Below are 25,146 nucleotides of genomic sequence, written 5' to 3' on the forward strand. Positions count from 1 at the left end.
ACATAAGAAATATCAGCAGTCGAAGTATGGTCCTTAAAGCGGTTTATTGATCGAGTTGAAGAAAATCATTTCCAGCCCAAAGTGGGCTAGTGCTTGGCTGGAAGCTCAATAGGATGGAATCGATTGGTACGTAACCATTAAGACTTTTTGGAAAAGAAATTGACTGCAATTGATGATGAACTAGCATGCTATTGTTGATGTTATCGTTCGTGTTATAGTCTTTAGAAGTGATGCACCATTTTAGAGCAGTTTTAATGATTTCGCTATGTCACATGTTAATCCAAAAGAAAATTATTATTATCAGTAGCGTTATTGAAATTTTGCACATCAATGTTATTCAGTGTCAATTGATTCTAATGAAGCATTTGAGTTCATTTTTAAGAATGACTATCCTGATTTATTCAATTTTGAACCTGGGGTGTTGCATTTCCAGCCCTCTATGGCTTTACTCCACCTCAGTAATCAGTTCATGTACCATATGACTATAAGTGGAAACTGTTGAGCTTTCTTTTTTCATTCATCTATTTATCTATTCATTTCCTCCCCTCACGACGGAGAGAAGAGGTGAAGACAAAAAATGAAATATAAACTTGAGATCAACTGTAAAATGTATGTTTTTCTAATATTTCGGTTCGGAAACTGATGAACCCGTCATAAGGGGCTAAAGGAAAAAAATGAATGGTTCATTAGACCATCAACTGACCATCATGTGTTGAATGGTGTAGCTCAATGGTTTAATTTGACTCTTGCGTGGAAAAAAGGCAACATGTCGAGACCTGTGATCGTGAAATGGGATAACATATGATTGGTCAGTCGATATCTTGCTCTGCAAGTCACATTATCATACAGCTAGCAGCGCACGCGGGCAAGATGAAGTGAATCCTGTGTTCTGATTGGCTATCTGAGCGGGCATGATGAGCCCACCCTCACCCGTTCGGGATCCCCCGTATTGATCCCACGCAAGAAAAGTTACAAAGTTCGTAACTTTTGGACAATGTTTGCATATATACATAGAAAAAATAAACGACCCTCTTGGATTTATTGTGCTGCAAACACAGTTGGCTTTCACTATCGGCTCTCGAAATAAACAGGCCATTCTTGATTCTTATCGAAGCGAAATCTTTTGCTATACAATGAATCCTTTAATGATTAAGCCAAGAGAATATAAACTCTCTCGACCAAGCTTGTATGGTCAAGATTACTGGATATTAGCCTCGTTCTTTTTCTACTTTTTTGTGGACTGTGACTTCGTCTCAGTCCATAAAAACGCAAAAAAAAAAAAAAAAAAAAGAACTCGGCCAATATATAGCCATTTCGACCTCACGTTCGGTCAATAATGCATATGAATATATTTTATGCAAACCCGTACAAATCTGGCAAGGGAAGACAGTACAAAAAATGCCCTTCTGAGCCCAGAATTTGTCTAACGTATAAGTCGGTGGACTTCTTTTTCCTTGTAATTTGGTTCATCAAGTGTTAACTTACTGATGACAGAAGTATTTCGTCAAAATCTGTTACACTTAAGAGTCTGAGCCAATGATATAGAGAGAGCTATTAGTCAACGTTCTCGTTGCTTTTGCGTCCGTCAATTTGATGCCAAAAGCACATCAGTATCAGAATAAGGTTTTGCAGCCAATGCTTCTCAACCTACGTCTTTAACAAATAAAAAGCCGCTGATTAATATCAGTGAGCCCGCAATATTCTATAAATATCGGTCAGAGGATTCTTTGGTTCAACAGCTGTCACTTTAACATCTCAATGTTAGCGCAATTAAACGATTGCATAGGAGGCTTATTACATTTAGGACCGAACGTTATTACATTTAGGGCTTTATTACAGTTAGGACAGTTATTACGTTTAGGACTTCAACAACGTGCCCTGAAAAGTGTTTGAAAACTTAGTGATTTTCTTTATTGTATGCCAGCTGACAAGTACCATATAATTATCTGATTCATCCCTTTCACGATTCAAGGTTGATTATTCCGTATCTACGCGTGAGCGTGTACTAAGGTGGAACCACGTGCGAGAAAAAATAAACCAAAACAGCAACATACACCAGAGCTTACAACTATAGTGTTCATTTATTATTTGTAAATTTGTACATTATGCAGGTAATATTTCGTGCCGTGAATGTAAATTGTACATATTCATAAAAGCTTTATCTCTTTATATGAGGGTTTTTTTTTAGATTTATATGTTGTGACATCCACTTTCATATGGCGGATGGATACTATTTTTTATAACGCAATAAGTATCGGTTCTAAGTGGTCGACCGTCTGGAGTGTCTGAGACATCAGCTATTTGTTTTTAGCCGTCAGTTTCCTTCCAGTCCCTCCAGCAGCTTTTAGAGCTGACTTGGCCCGAGCCCTCTCCGCTGGCGTAACATCATCTATGCAATCGCTGGTTGAAAACTTGGGTACGTATACCCTGACTTGTTTACCACCGATTGTCATCTGCATCGTCATGTAGCCTTTACTCAGTGCTTTGTCAGGCCTTGCGTCGTAGACAAAATCTCCAGCGCTGTTCCGCCTTCCGTTTATCTTTGAAACTTTTTTCAATGTCGAGCTTTGATGACGGGACAGGCCTGGACGCCCTTGGGGAGCGCTTTGCGCGCGTGTAGCGGCGCTTAGTACACCGTTTGTTCTCGGCTTCCTTAATGCTACGTTGGAAGGCAGGGAAGCATCAGTAACCTCGCCTCTGGTTTTTCCACTGTCCATTTCATCACTAGCATCGTGAACAGAGTCCTTCCACGAAACTTTCCTCTCTGAAAGCTTAGAAAACTTTCGTTGGTCTCCATCCGGTTCATCATTTTCTTCCTTTACATGATTGGCAGCCACAACTTTTTTCTTCGGAACTCGAGGGCTTGTTTCTGGCGACTTGGAATGAAACCAATTTCCATTCGATGGAGCAGGTGGAAGGTAAACACTACTTGTACTACTTTCCAAACTCATTCGTCTCAGGTCAGCAACTGTACCAGAAATTCCTTTTTTTCCCGCCATAGTAGCAACAGTCATAGATCTGGGACGTATTTTTGGCCTTAACGAAGGCTTCAGATCCAGAGAAATTGTCTCTTCCAACACAACGTTATCACTGCTTTCTTCCGACAAAAAGTTCGCTTCTGTTCGTAGTCCGCTTTCCAGTTGTAGGTCGGCTGATTTTTCGTCAGTTTTCTTTTCGCTGGTTACAGAATCACTGCCACGAGACTTCTTCCTAACATTTCCGGTTGTCGAAGAACTTTTACGCGACATTTTTCTGCGCGGAGTACTTCCTCTGTTCTCTTGAATATCACCTGGGCATGTACGACTCCTTGGCCGTAGAACTATCTCCTTATCTCTCTTCAGGTGCGCAGTTTGTGGTCTCAAAACTCCATACTTCCTCTCTATATTACCGATGTCGTCGAGGCTAAGCAGTTTCTCTTCATCTTTAGAGTTTTCATCTTCCACATCCCTAAAGTTTCTCCTGGAACCTGGCCTTAAAGGGGGCGTTATGTTTCTGTAACGGAAATCTTTCCATAAGCTGTGAGACCGTCCTCGAGTTTCAGCCGAGGAGCGATCAATTAGCTCCTCATTGTCCGAATTTTCTACGTCAAGATTTGGTGCCGCTAACGATTTCAATTTATCGATACTCAGCTGTTTCCTAAGAGTGTCTCCGTCATAAAAATCCGAACAAGGTATATTGATGTCCTTTCCGCATGATGAACGCACCGTAAAATATTCTGCATTACTCTTATCTTTGGAAGGCAAAATCCTTAGTCCTTTATCCCGCAGAAGCTTCCTCCTTTCCACGCTTACACCAACATTTTTCTTCACACCTTTGATTTTGACCAGGTTTTGGCGAACACCATCGATTTCGTCCGATATTTGTGAATAGTTATGTTGACTCTCGTAGTCGAATGTTTTCACTCGTTCCTGTAGTCGAAAGTTTTCCACTGAGTTCATACGATGTGTTTTCAAGACCCTCGTGGAGACCACCGACGGGGTCTCTCGTGCGCTTCTTACAAACATGACCCCGAGGAACGCAAGCGAATGGCTCACTTGTCAAGTATAAATTTAACACTATTCCCAAAGTATTGTTTAGCATAGAATAATCTGAATGCGTCTGCTGTTTACCATGCGGTATTACGACTTACGACTTTGATCATTAGGTTAATATAATAAATTGGCTCATTAGTCCCTTGAGAGCGTTGCTCTAAAAACCTGACCTTATTGTAGTTACTGCTTCCAAAGCCTTATTCGTCAATTGAAAGGATAATTTGCTTTCTATTTTTCTTTCAAAATCCATTTCAAATAAAGAAATATATCCCAGAAGGATTAAATTGATTTAATTCCTCTTTTGTCCTCTTTGAAATCCGTCAAAATGTAAAGGAATTATTTCTTTTGCGGCTACTTAACAGCTCGAAAATGAAGTGAGGGGTTATTCATGTTATTCAGACGGGGTGTCGCAAACACAATTCAAACAATGTTATTTGGAAGAATCATAATAAGATAACAAATCCAAATTGTGAAATATTTTTCGCACCTTGAGTTTTGGCCATAAAAGACAACTATCTAATTGGATCAATCAGACATAAGACCACTCTTTACTAACATTACTAATTACATTAGAATATAAAAATCCTTGCATAGTACGTCAACAAATATTACCCTTCGCAAAAGGATTGATCTAAGTGATAAGCCGTCTCTTATCTCATTAATTTTTGTTTAATATTTTAAGGCAAAGTACACACCGTCACCACAACCACACGAAACGGCGAATTTTATGCCGAAATACAGAGGACTACCTTCAGTCTCACAAAGGATTATCTGGAAGGGATTATTGGAGAAGAGAATACTGGAACATGACTCTTCTGGTCACTGATTAGATTGGTCGGTAATTTAGGACGTTATACTCTTGATTTTGAATTGGCTAGTGTCCAGAGAGGTAGGCTATAAAATTCTCCAAAATTTCATCCAAGTGTCGTCACCATTGTCAGATGTGTTCAATAAAGCTGCACAGGCGGGCTGAAAAAACCTTCCTTCTTGAGCACTGCCTTACAGTCGCCCGCCCTACCGGTTGGACTCACACCAGCGTGAAAACCCAGATCGGATTTGACGTGCAGAAAGTTTTGCAATGATTGAGTGTTTTAGTGTCGGCAGAACCATCCTTAAACAAGATTTTAATTAACTAAGTAAATAAAAGTTTATTTAAAACACGCTTGCCCCGCCAACTAAGCTGATGGTTAGAACAAGATCACTAGTATAGAAGCTCTACCGGTCAAAAAAAATATTGTGCTTGGCAGATAAGCGTCATTGTCTCGCAGTCAACGGATGGTAAAAAGAGTGTTCATCTTTTCATCTCTAATCATGCGACTGCGTCACAAAAATAGAACGGATGAATCAGACAAACAACAGAACTTTAAATGAAACCAATAGATATAGCTCTGTACCTTGTCCCCTCGACTAGATCTCGTGCAAGTAGCGTTAATTCATTCCGCTAAGTTGGGAAGGACCTCCAATGTTCATCTCACATCGCCAGTATTTGCTATTTTCGTCCTTACTAAGATAAATGCCTCAGTATGAATTAATTTTACCGTTGAAGAATAATCCAATACAGTAAAAACCCGCATATAAGAACCTTGATTTTTTCAAGTTAGCCTCCATAGGTTCTTATATAAATGGTGTTTACCGTGAAATTAGGCTACCAAGGTTCTTAATCCCATTCTTAATTTTTGTTTAATAAAAAAATAACTTGTATTGGTAGGTGTGGGTGTGATACTGCGCTGTATGCCAGCCTCACAGTGCCCCGCTTTGCATGGTGTACTTAGACACACAGTCGGATATGTTGCACAGCTATAAATATATTGACAGTACAGTATTGTGGTCTTGTAACACTGCCGGTGTTCTGGCTAGTCTTTGTTATCTTTTTGTGTTGTATGCGATGTACAGTATCAAATTTGAACAAACTTTACATCCTCAAAATATATCAGAACCTGTATTGAGATTTTAGTCTGGAATGGTTCGTAAAAGATGGGTGCTCAACTGGGAAATTTTAACCTTACAGGTTCTTAAATGTCAAGTTCTTATACGCAGGTGTCAACTTTATCGGAAAATTCTGAGAGCTTTGTTAATTCAAAACTGAAGGCCTTAGGACTCTGAGCTCGTTTGCACCCTCCATATTCAAAAGCTGATGCCACCCATGTGACTCGTTGTTCTGTGGTTTTCTTCTACGGTTGTTTTTACTTTTAATTTTCTATCAACGCCATCTGTTATATTGCTACCGGATACTTCTGTCTGAGATGATAAAGGACCAAAAAATAATATAACAAATATCATCTCAAAGGATACTGTTTCTCTGGAAATTAATAATTCTGATTGGTTTACTTGAACTAAAGAATTGTTCTGAATGTTAATCAGAGAGAAACGTCTACACAAGGATGCACTTTTTATCTTCATTATCTAAAAAGCAGTGCTACAAACTCGACTTATTCTTGCCATGATAAAAAATTACAACATCTATTCAGGTCCTCAAGCTTTTGAATGACACAAAAAAATTATTAGCGAGAAAAACAATATAAAAAATAACCAATTAACAACTTTGTATGATAGTTTCACAAGACTAAAACAGTCAATATTCAAATCTAGCCAGCCTTTTCTAACTTTTCAGCAGCAAAATTTATCTATCAGTCTAAGATCCGCCCCATAAGCGATTCCTCTGTGACCGAATATCATTTGTCGAGTTAGTTCTCACATCATTTCCTCGTAGAATATCAAAACGATTTGCAGTTCCTCTCTGGAAGATGTTGCGCTTTCTTGTTGAAAGATGGTCTCCTTTGCCTTTACGCGTTTTCTCGGGGCAGTAGTTCTTCCCGCCTAACCTTCAATTTGCGTGAAATTTACAGCCATCATAAGACTTAAAAAATCTCGCTATGGAGTTGAACAGGTTCCAAACGAGAACGCAATACAACAGAAAAGTTATGAAGGCCAGCTCAGCGCTCGTGTCACTTTACGAAAAAGTGAAGAAAACTCCGGAAATATCTTGATCACGGGAATACTGAGTTCCTCTTCGATAATCCAAGGCCACTCCATCACGAAATGTAGTGTGTTTTTTCTTCAAAGATTGCCAATCGATGAATCATTATGCAACTGAGATGCCTGTGGCTTAATCCTTTGTAGTTTTATACAACAATAAGCCTCATTTACTAACATCTGTCTACGGGAATGATTTTATGGCACCAAAACCAAATTTAATGATATAAAACACTGAATCACTTTTGACAAGGAGCTGACGCTCAGCTGCAGTTTTCAGCGATTGAAACCTCCCAAGAATTGTAAACAGATGTAAATCCATTCGCAGCTCACTAATTACAATGCAGAGCATTTGAAACACATCCTGAACCCGATTTAAATATATAAATCACGACGTGTCCTTGACTCTTTCCGCCTAAACTACAATACAGTTTATAAATTCAGAGCTGACATTTTAGTCCATGGTTTGATGTAAACGAACACGAATAGAAGAACACGCATAACCCGCGAGAGCTACTTATCTAAACAAGGTTTGCTTTTACAAAATGAAACCTGTAAAAACAGCCGATCTTAATCTTCTCGCCTTTCCACGTCTTAGTCACGCCAAAAAAAATAAACAAAAAAATAAACTAATCAAACCGAATTAGTAATCATCATCATCGCTCGTTGCGCCAGTAGGTGCATAAGGCCGTCACATTGTCCGCCCAACCACCCCTATCGCGTGCCGCCACCTTGGCCACATTCCAGCTCTTCCACCCCGCCTTGACTGTCTCCTTCGACAATCCTTCTCCAAGTGTTCTTTGGTCTCCCTCTCGTCATTTGACTTTCTGGTGTCCACCCCAATGCCGTAAATTCCGTAAAACATTCGTTCACATCCTCTCTCCTGAGTACGTGTCCTAACCAGTTCCATCTTCTTATTCGCACCTCGCAGCTAATTTCCCTGACCTCTGTCATTTAAACTACTCTCTTGTCATTCTTTTCTGCCACCTAATCCTCAGTATCCGTCTTAGGCATTGGCATTGGAAACTGTTCAGTTTTCTTTCATCGGTCTTTGTGATCTTCCCTGTTTCACAGCCATATAGCATATATGTCGATATATGCTATATAGTAAACCGAATTAGTAGTGATGCTATTAATGGATAAAATCCCTTCCCTTTACAATAAAATAAATGATGAAAAATGATATGTTGCTATAAATACGACGAGGATCCTCTATCCCACAAAATAAAGCACAATATGATAATGAAGGAAACTTGTCAAAGCCAGCCGAGGCTTTATCATATTATCCTAAAAGAGATCATTGGATTATCTTTGAAAGGCCAACAGTAAAATATCCCTGGGCTCTAAAAACTGAGTGAATGATCGTGAGAGGGATGCAGTTATCAGTGCAAGAAAAGCTCCCCGAAAAAGGCCCCGACTTCATCATCAGACATCACATTCTGATCGCTGAATAGATAAAAAGCCCGTTCAGCACCATTGAATGGTAAGTTTTCTCACAATAGAAATGTTGTTCTTGGCTAAATAACATTTACGTCGATCCGCTTAAGAGCTTAGCAAGCTGGTTAATTGAACACCTTTTCCTCATCAAACTTGCGAGAAGTAAGCCTCTGTAATTCTTTGAGCACGGCTCCAATCCACGTCCAGCCTTACCCATCGGTCATGAATTGACGCTCACTCCCTACTCTCCCTCCCCTCTCCCACTACTTCACGTTCTTTAGCAAGCGGGGAATTGTCTTCCCTCAGTTCTTTCCACCCCAGAAGCTATATTTGATAAAGAATATTCACAGGAGTGTTGCACCGAACGCTACACGCTTGCTCGATCTCTCTTGCTGTCATCATATACCTTTCCAATTCGAGGGACTGGGAAAGAGATCTTCAGCAACGAAATGTTTCGTCCCGAATCCCTCTCGGTCACTCTGTTCTTCTCAGGAACGCCTAATGAAATATGATACAGAGAAAATTGAACTAAAATTGCGTAGAACGGACGTTTTCCTAACCTGCCTGCTAAATAGTTGGTTAGTTTTGTTTTCTTTATTTGTGTGCTTCTGTACTTGTTTTATTTGAAGACTATCCACAAAAATTAGAACCCTTGAGCTAACAACTTTGCAGGGAAAGAACCCCTTCCCCTCACCTTGCAAATCAATGAGTTCAAGTTTGCGTGAGTTAATGAAATCATGAGAGCCATGATTTAAATCTGAGAAGGGCAAATAGGGTGGTAAGCGCTTAGAACAATCAGAATTAAAATCTCCATTGGTATCATCGCCGCTGGTGGTCGAGCCCCTCGGAGATATTTTGAGATTGCGACAAAAAAATAAAAAAAAAACCTTTTAGCCTCTGAACCTCTCACGCAACAACTAAAGTTTCTTCTCCTGATTCTTAATTGGTCAACTAGAAAGAAAAGAAATGTGAAATAAACGCAGTTTATAGTAAGTTGCAAACAGAGTACAGCTAGAGCTCAATAGATGAAGCATCCTATACCCAACTCTTTAACGCAGGTTTCCTAAATGTATTCAGTCAGACATCAATTGACGCAGTGTGTAGATCCTAATATTAGAGGGCTATCAGCTGGGGTGTTATATTTTTGTAAACAAGCCTTTTACTTTAAGACATTTTACCTAGATCTCCTTTCTTCCAGCTGGTTTACCCAGCAAGCATGAGCGAAGGATTGGAGACTGGCCAGACAAAACGTCGCCCGAGCTTACCTATCACCAGCCACACGAAAAAAAAAAATTGTATCGACATTTAGACTTTGATGTCGAGTTACAACAAGCAACTCATACTCGCTATCAAGAGAAAAGAAAAAAGCTTGCCAAAAAAAAACTGACTATAAAAGCTTCTTCGCGTCGACACCACCTTTGTTTATGTTCGTGAGAGCTAACAGTTTAATACTGAGTAAATTGCGGTCGATCATCACTAAATGTATAATTTAACATAAGCTACATGGGGGACTGACCATCGCGTGCATAGATCATCACAATCATGTCACGAAAATCACTGCTACTACGAAAAAGAAAACCTTTTCACTCGACGTTATTTTCTCATCAAAAAATGTATATTTCAACTTTTTTCTTTAAGTTCATCTGCGTCAACCAGTTTCAGCTTAAAAGAATTATATAAAAGTAGGGTGGATAGCTGTGATCCTTTAAAAAGCAACTGGAGAAGAGAAAATACGACAAAGCAACCTTAAAGGTGAAAATACTGTTGATGTCTACTACTGACAAACACGATCTATTAGTGAATTATTTAAAAATATTTTATTGAACTCTCTTAGTTGTCTAACCAATGCATTACATTGTAAAAAGAAAGTCGCCATGTCTTTTATGTCTTTGGGGAAAAAAAACTTTGGAAAACAAAGTTTTTATTCAGTTCGGCTTTCCTTTGAAATTTTCACTTTATTTGGATTAGGTATTTTCGGTTAGTTAAAAGAAGCATCATAACTTAAATTACTGACAGACAAATCGGGGTGATTTTTGATTAAGACAATGATTTCACGCCTCCGCACAAACCATCGAAAACAGATTGCGCGAAGAAAGATGTAAACAAAGTATGTTTCACCATCAGCTGAAAAGTTAATAATTTTTTTTTCTGAAATACGTAAGAGTTTAGATGAAATAAATACTTGCAGAATAATTGCATGAAGCTATCGTCGTTTTGAGCTTTTGACACAATGATAAAGTTAACCACTTTTTCTAATTTAATTCTGTTAAATATTCGGAATCCCTCGCCACAGTGTTGCATCGGACTACAAACACGCAAATGTCGGAGCAGTGCGATTCGCAGAAAAATCAGCTGCAGTTTTTCACTCTTCATAAGTAACTCTCACAAGATCCCCGCAAGCAAATATAATATATTTTTTTCCTTGCATGGGATAAGCGAATGCCGGAAACTTTCTTGGAAAGCATCGTGGCTGCAATGTGCTGTTTAGTACTCAAATCATTAGCATTTTAAGTACATCAGCTCCTTTCTCCATGCAATAAGATAATTGCGTGAACAAAAAATATTGCCAACCAAACAATGCAAGAAAATGAACTTCGACATTATTATGCAAGTTACTCCGCAAAGAAACTTAATCTCTCCGGATGTGAGAGAGTTGGTAATATTTCGTAAAAATAGCTAATGGAGACACAGGAAGTGATCATTCAATAAACAGTGCCAAGTACGCGGATATGAGCTTAGATAAATAAAACATGATGTTGAAGGAAGTATTGGAAAAATCAACGACATAAACTGCGCTGTACATAGTTACAGCTATACCATTAAAATACAAAAAAAAAAATTGCCCTTTTAACGGTAATTTCATTTTGAAAGGCAGAAAGACAGTATGCTAATGACGTATGAAAACTGGTTTGGAAATTATTATTTTTCTTTCATTGCCGTCGAGGAAAACACTCGTTCGACGTTGGGTAAAGAAAACTTGTGGTTCTTGTTTTTTTTCCTCGAACGTTCGTCAATTACGAAAAGTATTCTTTTCCCGATTACCATGGAAGAAATAAATCGTTTCTCTCATGGAGAAATGTAACTGACTGTGAAATGTAACTGACTTCATAATCGATTTTTATGTTGATTAGAAAGCGACTGCGAAAGCACGTGAGGACACCTTTGAACACAGTCGACTGAAACTCTGAAGGGCCAACAGGAATATTATTGAATTTGGATGTTCACTTGGCCATAAACAGTAAGTAAAACCATATTTTTTAAGAATTGGAATAGTGCTAATCAAATAAAATAATACTTCGGCATTGGTATAGACAGAAAACGCGATATGTAGAATTAATCAGCGCGCACAGCATTATTTTAGGCCTAAGGTGCATTTTGAAGTTGCATTTTTAATCATGACGCCCTGACGAGATAAATAAATACAGGGAACTTGAACTTTAAGTTTAGAACTGTCTCGATACTCGTCCATAGCAATTCCTAATTCAGTCTCGTGGACTTATTTGGTGGCAGAAAAATAAGAAATAACCACAGCAATTTTTAGCTTAAGCCCAACTTCCCTTGGCTTGACTTGAGATAATTCGCTTACTGCTCGGACCGAAAAAGAGATTATCAAATAGCCGCTTTTTTTATTGCATATTCAACCAAATTAAGATTTAATATAATTTTTTCTAGGAATAAAAACTAAAAGCTAACAACCCCCAACTGTGATCGATTACAATCCCGCGAAAGGAACGAAATTGATCCAAAAATGATTCCTTCCTCGACCGGAACCGATTTGCAAATGGTATGCAATTAAGTCATTAAAAAGAGGTTTCGCTTCATAAAACTTCAGCTATCACAAAAGAAGAAGATAATGAAAGTACAAATTAATGAGACTAAAGCTTTTAAAAACAACCCTATTGGAAAAGTGCATTTAGTTTAGCGCGGCGACAAGTTATACTCTCTCCGTCCAAATCTTCAGGTAACACAGTAGTGAACTCCATAAAATTGAGACAGTCGAGAGATTTTAGCAGATTTAGTTCACCATAAGTACAGAAGCAGTGTGTTTCTTCATTCAGTTTGCTGAATTAGAGCTACTTTAGAAAACAACCGCGCTCATATGAACGATAGGAAATTTGATTGCAGGTTTCCCAAAGTGCTTCTCCTTCGCAAGGACCACGAGGTAAGTTTCGCAAGTGATGTTTATGTTCAAAAATTTGGGATAGAATGCATTTGTCAACAAAGAAACAAAGGATCTTTTAAAGGAGGATGAAATTACTGATTTTATCGCGTCTGTTCCATTTTGGTAAATCGTTGAAATTATAACATCGCGACGTTATCTTCATTCTTATCCTTTAAGGATTATCAAGGCCGAATCCTGACTTTGCCGATTATTATCATAAATTTTTGACATTACTAAATGACGTGGAAAGAACAAGCATAATCTAACTGGGGCGTCATGATAATGAAGCGAGAACCATTAGGCACTGACTCTCGCCTTGTCAAATGTTCAATTGTTTGTCGGTGCTACGGCCACACGGTTACGTATTTCCGTCGGTCGCATAAACTGATCTGGTTAACCTTTGCAATTGAAAACATATCCACCACGACGATAAACAAAACATGTAAATTATAAAAAGGTGACGAAGGGTCAAACCTATTTATATCGATATTTATGTATATAATTACAACACACTGTTGATAGCTGAAGTAATAAATCTTTGAACAAGTTTAACTACTGAGCTCAGGAGTGAGAAGTTGCTGGGATGTCGTGTAAACCGAATGAATCTCTTGTGAAGCTCAGGTCGTAAGGAGGTTCGTTTGAATGTTACTAAGGTATAACTAAAGGGGACATGTCAGGGCCAACAAAGGGAAAATTTGGAACTCGTCCATAAACGCGAAGTGGGTTGCAGCTGAAAACATCTTTTTCGCCGTGGCATGAAGTGTCTGAAGACATTTACAAACTTAAAGTGACCTTTTAGCATCGAATAGCTTTTAAGTTTCGTAAAAACCCTAACAATTTCAGTTTTTCCCTTGTAGATCTATTATCGAGAGTAGCATCACAGATCAGGGGGCTTAACATCCAAGTACTCTAATTTGGAAGGAAGCAACAACTGAACACCCAACTCTCAGTGTTAAAACTTCAGGTATGAGCAAAGTAAACCAAATAGAAGATAACATGTAAACTTGAATTAATCGATCACTCAACAAAACCGATGTACTTATTAGTGAGTCGTAGATGAGGAACTCACTTCACTAAGGTAGCGTTTTTACGTAACACGTAATTAAGGTCTCCAACGTAATAATTTACGAAACATCCAGACGGTGAACCGCCGAGCTCGAGTGCATTTAGCGGGTCGAGTGCGGTTACACGTCATGTAGACCATTAATTTCCTTTGCTGCCTTTTAGATATAAAGCCTTAGAGGAAAGATGTTATCAATTTTTCGATTTTCTCTGACAAGGAAGATCAAATATGCATATAAACCGAGAGAAGACAAACTAATCAGAAAAAAAATGTAAACCACGTGACAACTGGTGAGAAAACATTAAGTGAAAAAGTTACAATAATTATTATTATTTTTTATATTTTTTTATAATCATGATTTCTTCTGAACTGTTCTTCGTTAGTAGGGTTAACAAGATCATAGTTCATTGTTTTGACGTTTTTTCTGTGATTGACAAAGCTTTTTGTATTCAACTATATCTTTGTCCCGCAAGGAATTCACACTCATAAATTAAGCTTTGCCAAAACAAGACGCAGATCTTTCTGGAGAGAATATCCCTTATTTTCATAAAAAAGAATTTGAACTTATTACTTTAGTGTTGGTAATACTATACGATACGTTTCAACTACTCATCTTGAAGTCCTAAAGCTCTTCCGTTTTTTACTGAGTGGTTTTAATTAATCTTTGGCGAACACGCGATCCTCTATGGTTTGAAATCATAGGCGAGTTAAGACTTATCAAAATATCCTCATTTATCTTTCTATAAAAAGCAACTGAAACGAGATTGTTTCATTAAAGTCTTGAAACCGTACAATCCTTGAGGATCCTAGTGGGAGATTTTGAAAGCAGAGAGCACTTCTTACCTCAAGAGAAAAACACTTATCGCTGAGTGTTAATTAAAAGCCGGTGTTGATTTATTTGGGGGCGTTGGTTTTTATTAAACTAACAGAGGTACAACGGCCTTAATCACGATAGTTTTGTCTGTTTACAATGGCATCGTGTCAACGCTTCCAAAGAACTAATGTTGTTCTCCAAACAACTATTAAGGAGCAATTTGGCAATTTTTATTGCATTTTGATAACACAATTCTCTTGTTAAAAATTAGATATTTTTCTTCACAAATAAACTTCAGCGGTCGAAAGTTCATATGTTTCAAAACCGCCTGAGGCAGCACTTGGCTTGAGCCTAAACTGACAGCGGGGTTTCTCAACTTTCGACTTTAAAAGGAAGGGCATAATAAAATTTTCGGAAAGATTAATCAGCCGAGGCGCACAAAATAATGAAAAAACAGCGGCAACATTTCAAATATACAAAGTTCCTCAATTATCAAGAAGTGGAGCTGAGTGAGAAATTCAATTTAGGTTTGATGGCGCAAAGCTAAAGGCGAATATGGTGGGTTAACTTACTTTATTTAAATCAATTTGACTTGTATCAGAATCTCTTCAATTTTACATTCTTTTCCTTTATCGACTTTTCTTAATTCCTTGGTCTGGTTTATTTCTGACCTATTGAGACATTGTGGATGGAATAAGGCGATAGCTTTCTCAATTAAAATTTGAGGTTATTCTGCGAGATAACTTGGCTTTAGATCAGCGGGAAGTCAGCATGTAAGAATGCTAAGCTTGATTTCAAAACAGCAGTCGTCGTCGCAATAGTGTAAATAAATTGTTTACGGATGCATATAAAGTGCCTTCTTAAGAGGCCATGATTGGTTGTTGTTAGCACTTACAGAGTCGAGAAGAACTTTTCGGTTAATTCGATGTTGTATTTTTGCTTTTGTTTTCAAATTTCTCGCATACCTTAACGACTAAAAGTTACTTGGTAAGAAGCCGATTAAAATAAGAGAGCTGGAATCTAAATGCGCTACAAATAAGGAACATAATTTGCAGACTATCGTGATAAAGATAACTGGCGCATTTAACCCCTTACACCCTAACATCAGTATGCATATTCTCCATACTGTTCTCTATACATTCCTTTAGGGTGCTGACAAGGAGACTTTGTTGAGCAATCAAGAGTTCCTTCCTAACTGTTGATCATTTCTTTTTATTCTCGTGATGACTGCTATCAGAGGTTAATAAGATTACATAACATTCTGTCTTTAGACAAAAAATTTCGTGATGAGGGTGGGAAAGGCCGGAGTCGTGGTTGTTTCCACGTCACTGCATTAAACATAATAAAACGTACAACCGAACAGTTCCGAGTTTCAGACATCAAGCGGCGCGGCGTCGTTGTGCTATGTTCTCGATCAGGGCTGTAGTATATAAGGTAAAAAGTAAAAGTACTTTTACCAATGTTAGTAATATCACCGTGGAACTACTCAATGATGTAAAAGTACTTTAATTAAGAAACATGATTGTACCAGCTTATTAGATTGTTGATGGATGAATAAACTGAGACAGAATATAGAAAGCAATTTAAGAATGAGTGTCTCCCCTAAAAGAATTCATAACAAGGACTGTCACATTTTACAATGCTCTTTAACTTTCTTTCTCAAGCCACAAAGCTGAAGTCAATAACAGTTCAGTTAAACGTCACGTATTTTGTTCCACATCGTCCAAAAAAAGGAGAAAAAGCTCTAAAGCTGATCAGTTAAAGAAAAACTTCTAAGTAAAATTTGCAAGTTAAAATTACATCACGAATTGTATCCTTGTTGCTGGGTAACTGGTGACTGTCCATAAGGGTACCCACAAGGCTATAAGGCCCCAGTACAAGCTCAGAAAGCGCTCCAATTACCTAGGTGCAGTCATAAACTAGGCAGCCAGGGCAGACGTAGATGTTGATCACATATCAGCAACAGATCGGGAAACTGGCAAGTTTTTATTCTCCTTAGGTGAGTTTTTTCTGACTTAACAAGAAAATGTTTACTAAGACCTCACAGAGTATATTATTTCTAGTGTCAATCGAGAAACAGTTTTGTTATTAATCGAGTGATCCGCGTAAAAATTGCGAGCACAGCGCCCTCAGTCTCCAAACTGATGTTTTCATTAAAAAAAGAAAAGCTTAGGGAAATAAATCGGAAGTTTGACTAAGCAATAATCAAGTTATTTTCGTCGTTTTGAGTGATCCTTATTCAGAAAATGATAGAAAGAAAACTTGTTTGCCCTTCGTGTGGGTTAATAAGTTTCCAGCATACAGCTGAAAACAAGTAGATTGAAGTGCCGTGCTATTCTTTCCTTTTTTAACCAGTGTTGCTTCAAATTTCCTGCCCGACGGCACCCTTTTTATCCGCAGCATAATTATGATCGAAACTTATCGCAAAAAATTTGGACTTAACTTTTAATTTTAGGTGTTCAGATAAATTGAAATGATCTTCTTATTTTTCTTGTTATTTTTAACCCACTTCATTGCTCTCATGCTTAAATTAAAACTTCTTTCTACAGCATATCGACGCCAATTCATGATCATTCTACGAACACAGTTTATTATGACTGTAAATTGACGACTTTATTAAATGTTCGCGACTAACAACTGGATCAGTCTTCTTAAATGTTTAAGTGAAAACAATTCAAATACAAATTCACCACACGCTCTCTATCGGACGTGACCTCGCATTCATTTCTCCTACAAAGCGCCGCAATTTGTCATCCTTTCAATAAAAACGTGGTGCGCCCCTCGGAATTTCTAATCTGTCCAAGTGGCAATAATTTTGGCAGCTATTGATAAAATTGATCACTCGACGGTGTTTGTTACACTTGGCGCACGGGATGACGCGCTCGTGAAAGAACATACAACCTGTCATGAAATTCGAGGCTTTCAGACTGAATTACACTTGGGCAACATAAAGGACTCTACAAAGCGCCAATCGGAAAAGCACAAGTTTAAAATTGAAATTTAACCCTGAGCTTCGTAACTTAAAAGAAATTCCCGAGTTGAAAGGAAAATGACTCAATGGGGGGGTAAATGCGTCTGGAAAAAAAAAAAAAGGTGACACCACGGAAAAGTATTAAATATCAAGTGAGGGCTCGCCAACAATAAATGAAACACATTAGGAGCTGTCGTATTTTTTTTGCCGAACATCATTACTTGCGTAAAGAATAAGAAAAACAAGATGCTCTTTGGTTATTATTATTTAATCCTGTAGACATACCGACGCGCCTTAAAAGCCGGGAGATGTCATTATTGAATGCAAATTTTCGCCAAATGGGTTATTTCCCACATCAGCAAAATCAGTGATCATTGATAATTTGTTTCTGAGTTTTAATGATATTTTGACTCAAATGAAACGATCGCAAAGGAATGAAAAAAGGAAAACAAAAACAAAAAACAGAAAAAACAAAACAAAAAACACTTGGGGAAAGAGTCAACGAAACAACCCACTACTCAGTTATTACAATTATATCAATTTTTTGATCCGCATTAGACTCTTCATAACTTTTATAACTCAAACGGTGAGATTACAAACTTGTTGACCTCACACCACGAAAAAATTAGCCAACAAAGAAAAAAGGCCCAGAAATAGCAAGGAGAAGCAATCTAATCGTATAACAAACTTTTATCTCCCCGGAAGTTTCCAAAATATGGTGCCTCGCACCAGAAGATTCTAAATTACCTAGGGGTAAAAAAAGTCCAAAGCGTTTATCAATGAGGTGAACGAATTTCATCGTTCAGCTCAAACCTTTCTGAGTAAAATTAATCACAGCTACAATGTATTATTCATAAATGGAGCATTTCTAACGCCCAACAAGCTCAAAAAGTGGCTGTAAAATCCATGATATACAAAAACGGGGAAAAAAACGGGTAAAAATGAACAAAACAATCCCTGAAGAAGTCTTCAATTTTAACTTCATTTGTCTGGATTGTTCTGGCAGATCCCCAGTCTTGTTAAAGGGTAAAACTTGATCTCATCCCCTGATTGACTCATTCGATTACTTGATAATCACCGGCAACCCTTTCTTCGATAATTACCTCGATAACTCATTGAATGCCTCTGCCAGTTTGTTTGGATACGGTTGGATGAAAAGTTTGTCGAATTCATCTTGCTAATTGTCACGAGAAGGTTACCAGGGGATGGCAAAGGGAAACAGTAAACAAATAATTCTCAGAGGTAAAAGCTATGTTTCTATGATTTATTCAATGGTGCGAAACTAAGAGCCTTCGTTGTACTAAAGTTAAACTCAGGTAGGTCTCCAATTCATCCATTGGAGCAATTTCCAAAGGTATTTTAGAGTGGTTTGAAAACCCCTCGCTATCCACTCAACCAATTAGATTCGATTGCGACTTGCTCACAGACGTTTTCCTGCGTTTAGCGCTTGGGTGGCAAGTGCATTTAGTTCTTTCAATTGTTATTGGCTCATGGACTTGATAACGTGTGAAATACACGTCACATAGTTCATTATCATTTCAAAGTGTGTGATTCCCTGATTTATGTACTTTGTTCTTCATTAGGTGACGTTTTAAGTTTGCTAAGCTTAACTGACAGTTTCCCATAACCAGGTCTTGTCTCACTAGACAGTCGAGCGTACTTGTCGATCCCTAAGGCTAAAATTTACTACGCTGAAAGAAAATGTTTCATCAGTAACAAGGAAAAAGTCAACAGCGACGATTCATGTAGCACACTTGTCTGTAGCATGATATCGCGCAACATTGCTACTGCGTTTTATGCCTTCCTCACCTCTTGCTCTTTTTTCCCTTCATCATCTCACCAGACCTTATCAATGTCGTGGAGAACTTTGATCAACCTATATATATACATATATAATAAGAATAAAGAATGTTAAAAAATATATAAAAATGATTTAGAGTAAGATTATTTTGGGTTAACAGTTTTATTCATCAACGTATTTTTTTTTTGGTTCATTTAGTGTTATTCATCATGTATTTAGTGGTTTGTTTAAAGGTGTTGGGTATTCTTTCATTAACTTACTCATCTTATCAGTTTAATTCATGGTCACATTCTGTAGTCAGAGATACATATGATCATCATCATAATAAAATTAGGCGTTAGCTGAGTCTTTCTTTAATAAGACCAAAAACTTTCTCCACTGATAAATTACAACTAGGTCATTAGACGGGACTAATGTTGGACGAACGCTAGTTTGGGGACCAATTAGTCTTGCTCCCAAATTGAGCTGTGAAAAGGGAAGGCAAAGATTTTGTTAGTTTATTTAATGCCATAGAGTGCTTTCAGCCGGCTTACCCCCGGAATAAAGAACCTCAGTTAATTGTAGGCTGTGGAAATCTCACACTTTATATCTCCGAGTTGCATTTTGAATAATTTCCAGATCTCATTAAAACTTAGTTCCTTCCATTACTTTGTCTTTTTTCAAACCCTTTGTTTCCTGTTTTTCATCTTAAGGTTTCCGATTCGTACACTTATTCTACCTTAAACTTAACTTTTTTCACACAAGTTTAGGCAAAACTGTTTCCTTATTTCTTGTTCGGTTGTTTCTTGGTCAGAGGACCTTTTTTCATTATCGTTTCAAAGAAAACTACACTTTTGTTTCGATTACAAACACTTCGGGACTTTCTTTGATCTAGGCAGTCTGACCAGTTAAAACCACCTGCCTATGCATAACCAAACATGTTCAATGCAGCAAAGAAAATTCTAATTGACTTCATCACATTCAATATAGGTAACCTTGAGTTGTAACAGCGGTAAAAGTCGTAAGAGAGTAGTGAAGAGTTGCAAGTGAACGATTAAAAGATCGTTGATATGTTGTCAGAGAGAACCACCCCCCTTCCCCTTCGGTCCCGCCCCAACCTTAGAGACAACTTAGATCTGTTTGGTAAAATATTTCTTTATTTGAGCAAGAACAGTACCTGCTCTTCGTTTAAGGCCGGTCACGCGAACATCTTAGCGTCATTTCGCTACCGTTAGAGGATAAGCTCTTGGTCTCCTTCGGCGACAAAGGCTCTTTCTCACACAGAACTATCTCGACAATTTTAATACTACATGACGCCACTACTTGACTCCACATCAAGAATTACCGATGTTCAATTCTAACTCATCTGTCTCGGCTGTTATCTGCTAATCGCCGAGAAAATCACGATATCTTGTTCGTTTCCTTCGACAAGAAAAGTTACGCTAAAAAATGAGGAAACCTCAAAATATTTGTTTGACAAAGTTAATTATAAAAAAGGCATTAGCGGAAGAATGTATACAAAAGGAAAGGGTATGACAAATAGCGATCAAGAAATTTGAATGATATAAGCTTATTATTATAAGACGCAGAAACTGTGATTAAAAGTTTCTAAGGTTCAATTGTAAATGCTTACCGAGCCAAAGTTTACCTGACTAACCGCAAATCATTCCCTGAAATGCAAAACAAAGCAAAAGTCTTTGCAGTCTTTTCAGAGATTTGGGGATGGGATAATTTAGCAGTTTCCTAGATCAACAGTTTCGTTCAGCATCTGTAATTGTTTGTTACTTTAGACATTCCTCTGAAGGAAAGAAAAATTTTCGCAATCTATGAAATCCAATCCGAAGGCTGAGATAAATTTGATAATTCCCTTTTAATGAATTTACCACAAACTCGTTCTTTTCGTGCGTTTAATGGTTTAAAAATATATCTTCCGAGTCTTTTTCCGGTTTAACTGAACACATCTCAGCGCGATTAAAGAGTGAGTCAGGTTAGAGTTCATCGTATGTGATCATCAGATAAACTGGAGATAATTCTATTTGACATTAAATTTGTGCAGTTTCAAAGCAACAGCAAAGATCGCAACCATTTATCCCAAACGAAAATGTTGCGCTTATCTCTTCAACTTTGCGCGTGTGCGACTAACTACTCTCGCATGTCCAAGTCAGAACGGCATAATATCGAGATTTAGCCAAGCCTAAGAGCGTGACTCCAGTTGGTTTATTTTAAAGCCCTTCAGTTTATCAGAACTCGTCAGTGGCTGTTGAAGAGTTTATTCACGAAAATTAAGGGGACACTAATTTATTAAACAATGAGAGGGTTATCATCTTTTTGTAGCTTATTTATGTTATATGCTTTTGTTTAAGTTTAACAACGAAATCGAAAAGGCTCGTATGATCGCTTGATGTTGAGAATCTCGATCCGAAGATCAAAGGTTTCAATCCAAAGGCGCAAAAATGATTTAATAAAGTAACCTTCACTTGTTAAACAGCGTAGGGACCTCTTTGAAGTTTACTTAGGGATTAAACAAGTTTAACGCTTTATTGTCCTCATCAATTTATTCTGAGTTTGTAGCTGCTGATTTGTTTCTTGCGCGTCACTAAGCCCAGAAAAATGAAATGATTTTTGTTGTTTTTTCCTCTATTTTTTTTTCTTTTTAGATCATTTTTGATCTGATACATCTTAACTTTACCCGGCAACGAAAACACAAGAGCGCATCGACTTGAGCTGCAAAAATCGGAAGAGGTTAGTTGCAGTCCGGCACTAGGTGTGGAACATCCTGGTGAGCTCTCTTTGACTCTGACACTAATCAAACATTGTGACAAGACGCCTCATCATCACGTACTCTATCTCCATAATCAAAGACATTGATATGAACATGTCAAACAGTTAATTTAAAAACCAAAGGAGCGCAAACCATCAAGCGGAGTGTTTACACAGACTACAGCTATATTATTTTCATTTGAAAAGCCGTGCTTAATCTAGCGGAAGGTCACTTTGTAGGAACAAGGTGACTTGTACACGTCGCAAACAATTAGAGATAACCGATCATCAACGCTTGGTATTTAGGATCACGAAAAAGAACCCTGATAAAGTAAGAGTAATCCATACTACTTGATAACAGCCTCGTCGCAATAACCAGGGAAACGGAAAAGACAACTGGCCCTCATTACGAAAAGGTTAAGACGCTGAAAAATTCAAGTTCAGCTTTCTTTGGGTGTGTAAGGAAGTTTATAGGATCCACAAGGCCTGACGCTGTCAAAAATGGACTACAACAACACAACACGCTCACCAAACGTAACTTACCCTGGGATAGGCACAACTTTTCCTCCTTCTGATAAACTCTTTCGATTTCTCGTCGCTTCTCTGATAATCATCGTCATCACTGGTAGTGTCTGTGGAAACTTACTCGTTTGCCTAGCTATTGGACTTAACAAACGCCTTCGAAAGACAACCAACTACTTCATTTTCTCCTTGGCCATCTCTGATCTCTTGACTGCATTGTTTTCCATGCCTTTCGACGTGGAAGGTGACTTTACGCAACATCAGTGGAGCAAAGGTGAGTTCATGTGCAACTTCAGGGTGTTTATGTACCTCATCGCCGCGCCGACTTCAATACTGAACTTGATGGCGGTCAGCTTGGACAGGTTTTTTGCCATTAGCTGGCCGCTGAAATATTGCACCATGATAAATCCCAAAATAGCCTTGCTGGTCATAGCTGTAATATGGCTGTACACCCTACTATTCACGACCGTAGGAATGGTTTGCTGGCCGTATTACGAGCACAGTGTGGTGAACGGTCAATGTTCCTTCAACATTGACCCGTATTACTCAGCGGTTAATTCGGCTGTTAATTTCATTTTACCAACTGTGATTATGTGTGTGATTTATTTCAACATTTACACGATTGCTCGAAAACATGCTAAGCGAATCGCTAAGCAAGAGGCGAGTTTTCCAACGGTGTTGTCCTGTTCCAACGAAGACTCAGGAGCCATAACATCAGAGAAGAAACGCATTTCAAAGAACATTAAAGCGGCTAAGACTATCGCTATCATTGTGTCCACTTTTCTACTGTGCTGGATGCCGCTGACTCTAACCTCGATGATCGTTGTGTTTTGCGGCAAAAAGTGTCTTGTGGGAATCAATCTGCAACTGTGGAGGGTATTCCTTGTGTTGGCATACACGAATTCGGCAATGAATCCTATTTTGTATTCTTTCTTCAACAAAGAGTTCCGCGAATCGTTTCTAAAGCTATTTAAACTACAGTTTAGATTTCGCTAGAGCTGCTTGCCTAAGCTATGTAAATATCGGTTGTAGCGAACTTAACACAACAAGTAAATGAAATAGTAACCATAAGCAGACTCTTCTTAAGAATCAATGGTAAAAGAGCGCCTTTCAGCCGCGCCGCATTATCAAATGTGCAGTTAGCCACCAAAAAAACGCTAAGTTATGTAAGGTAAGAGGCGCTTGGTTAACAAATTGGAGGAAACAATATGTACATAAAGAATACGGAAGAGTAAAATAAATAACAAAGTTATTAAGTCTCGAGAGAAGGTCACGATACGTGAAAGAGTGAGACAGCATGTATTACTTCCGGTAAAGATTGAAGAGGAGGATAGAGATCTTGTTAAAAGATCACTTTTAGTGCTGGAAATACGCTCTGCTTGGTTAAGTTACCTTTATCTAGGTTGACTTCAATTGTTTTACTTAAACGATGTGTTAAAATGTAAATTAATAAACTTCATAAATCCATTCCGCGGTCTGTTTGTTAAATATTATCATAAAGGGAGTTGGCTAGATCACGGCAAGTCCGTAAAATAGAAAGCTGAGCCGTCGTTTCAAATAAACAGAGCAAAAAGTAAATTACAACTGAATTTTAAACATATCGAAACCATAACTTTTTTGCAAATTTGCAACTTGGTAAAATAAATTGTGATAAGTTGTGGCTTGCTTTCAAAGAAATTACATTCCTAAAGGTCGAAAAACATTTCAAACCCAAAAGAGAAATCGGGCTCGGTTATTACAAAAAGACTCCCCTATTATCAAAAGGAAATTTTTGTGTGCAAGGTATTTCTGTTCTATAGAAAGTCACATAGCATTGTTTGAATTTCCGACGAGTTACTTCGGCCACAATTTTGACCACACTACCACCACCAAATACAAGAGATATTACACCTTACGATGTGCTATGTTGTCTTTTAGCCATTAAAAACTTTCACTAGAGAACTATTACTCGTTTTAAATGCGTTACACGTGTTTACAAGTACCTTTCACAGGTTAAGTATCATTGTATAACTTACAATAGGAGATGGAACATTATATTTTCGAGTGGCGCTTGGGCAGAAATTTTCCTTGGCTACTCAAGTTATCATCTCAATCAAGTTTAACAGGTTTTTTTCGGCTATGAACCAAGGCTAGAATCCTTGTTACAAAAGTACTCAATAAATGAATAATAATAATAATAATCTCAAAAATAATGCCTGGGAGAAATTCCTCTTTGAGCACTCTTGGGAGTGAAAGGATTAGGAGGTGCCGATTTTTTTGCCACCCACTTGGAGCACAACCCAGCCCCAGAAAGGAAGATTTTTTTTGTGCGAAACGAAGAGCATCCATTTCTTAAACGTGTATGAAGTACTCAATATTTTTGACCTCGCGTAAAAAAGAAAACGCACAAAATTACATCTAACTGCACAGACCTTGGACCAGCCATTTCAAGGTAACAACCTGATATAACGCTAAGTATTCGTTGATAACAATCACTAGTCTAATAAATCAACCATTTGTCGTCAACACTGATCTCGAAAGTGATCTATAGAAACATCATCCATTGAGTCCTCAACAAACATTGACGTTAAGCTACGATGGAAGTACTCTGATGCTCAATTTTTGACTGTAAAACTTCACGAAAATACGTATGC

The 25,146-nt window shown here is 38.0% G+C and overlaps 2 protein-coding genes across 13 annotated transcripts; one reads left to right on the forward strand and one right to left on the reverse strand.

Annotated features, from left to right (window-relative positions):
* LOC113681462 (histamine H2 receptor) lies at nucleotides 1-23,980 on the forward strand. Of its 12 annotated transcripts, XM_089198551.1 has the most exons (6): nucleotides 10,012-10,193; nucleotides 11,573-11,679; nucleotides 12,567-12,603; nucleotides 13,461-13,567; nucleotides 13,831-13,956; nucleotides 21,889-23,980. In XM_089198551.1, exon 6 carries the CDS (start codon nucleotides 22,493-22,495, stop codon nucleotides 23,507-23,509), a length of 1,017 nt encoding a protein of 338 aa, XP_089054677.1. In that variant the 5' UTR covers nucleotides 10,012-10,193; nucleotides 11,573-11,679; nucleotides 12,567-12,603; nucleotides 13,461-13,567; nucleotides 13,831-13,956; nucleotides 21,889-22,492; the 3' UTR covers nucleotides 23,510-23,980. The 12 variants fall into 12 exon arrangements, with proteins under 12 accessions (XP_089054680.1, XP_089054673.1, XP_089054679.1 ...); XM_089198547.1 differs by lacking the exon at nucleotides 13,831-13,956 and having other exon boundaries at nucleotides 9,975-10,193; XM_089198549.1 differs by lacking the exons at nucleotides 10,012-10,193; nucleotides 13,831-13,956 and adding an exon at nucleotides 11,285-11,407.
* On the reverse strand, nucleotides 2,063-4,116 carry LOC113681470 (uncharacterized). Its single transcript, XM_027198559.2, has one exon. The coding sequence runs from the start codon at nucleotides 4,002-4,004 to the stop codon at nucleotides 2,298-2,300; it is 1,707 nt and encodes a 568-aa protein (XP_027054360.2). The 5' UTR covers nucleotides 4,005-4,116; the 3' UTR covers nucleotides 2,063-2,297.
* Nucleotides 23,981-25,146: the final 1,166 nt, after the last annotated feature.

Source organism: Pocillopora damicornis, chromosome 2 (genome assembly GCF_964200805.1).
Source record: "Pocillopora damicornis chromosome 2, jaPocDami1.2, whole genome shotgun sequence".
NCBI lineage: Eukaryota > Metazoa > Cnidaria > Anthozoa > Scleractinia > Pocilloporidae > Pocillopora > Pocillopora damicornis.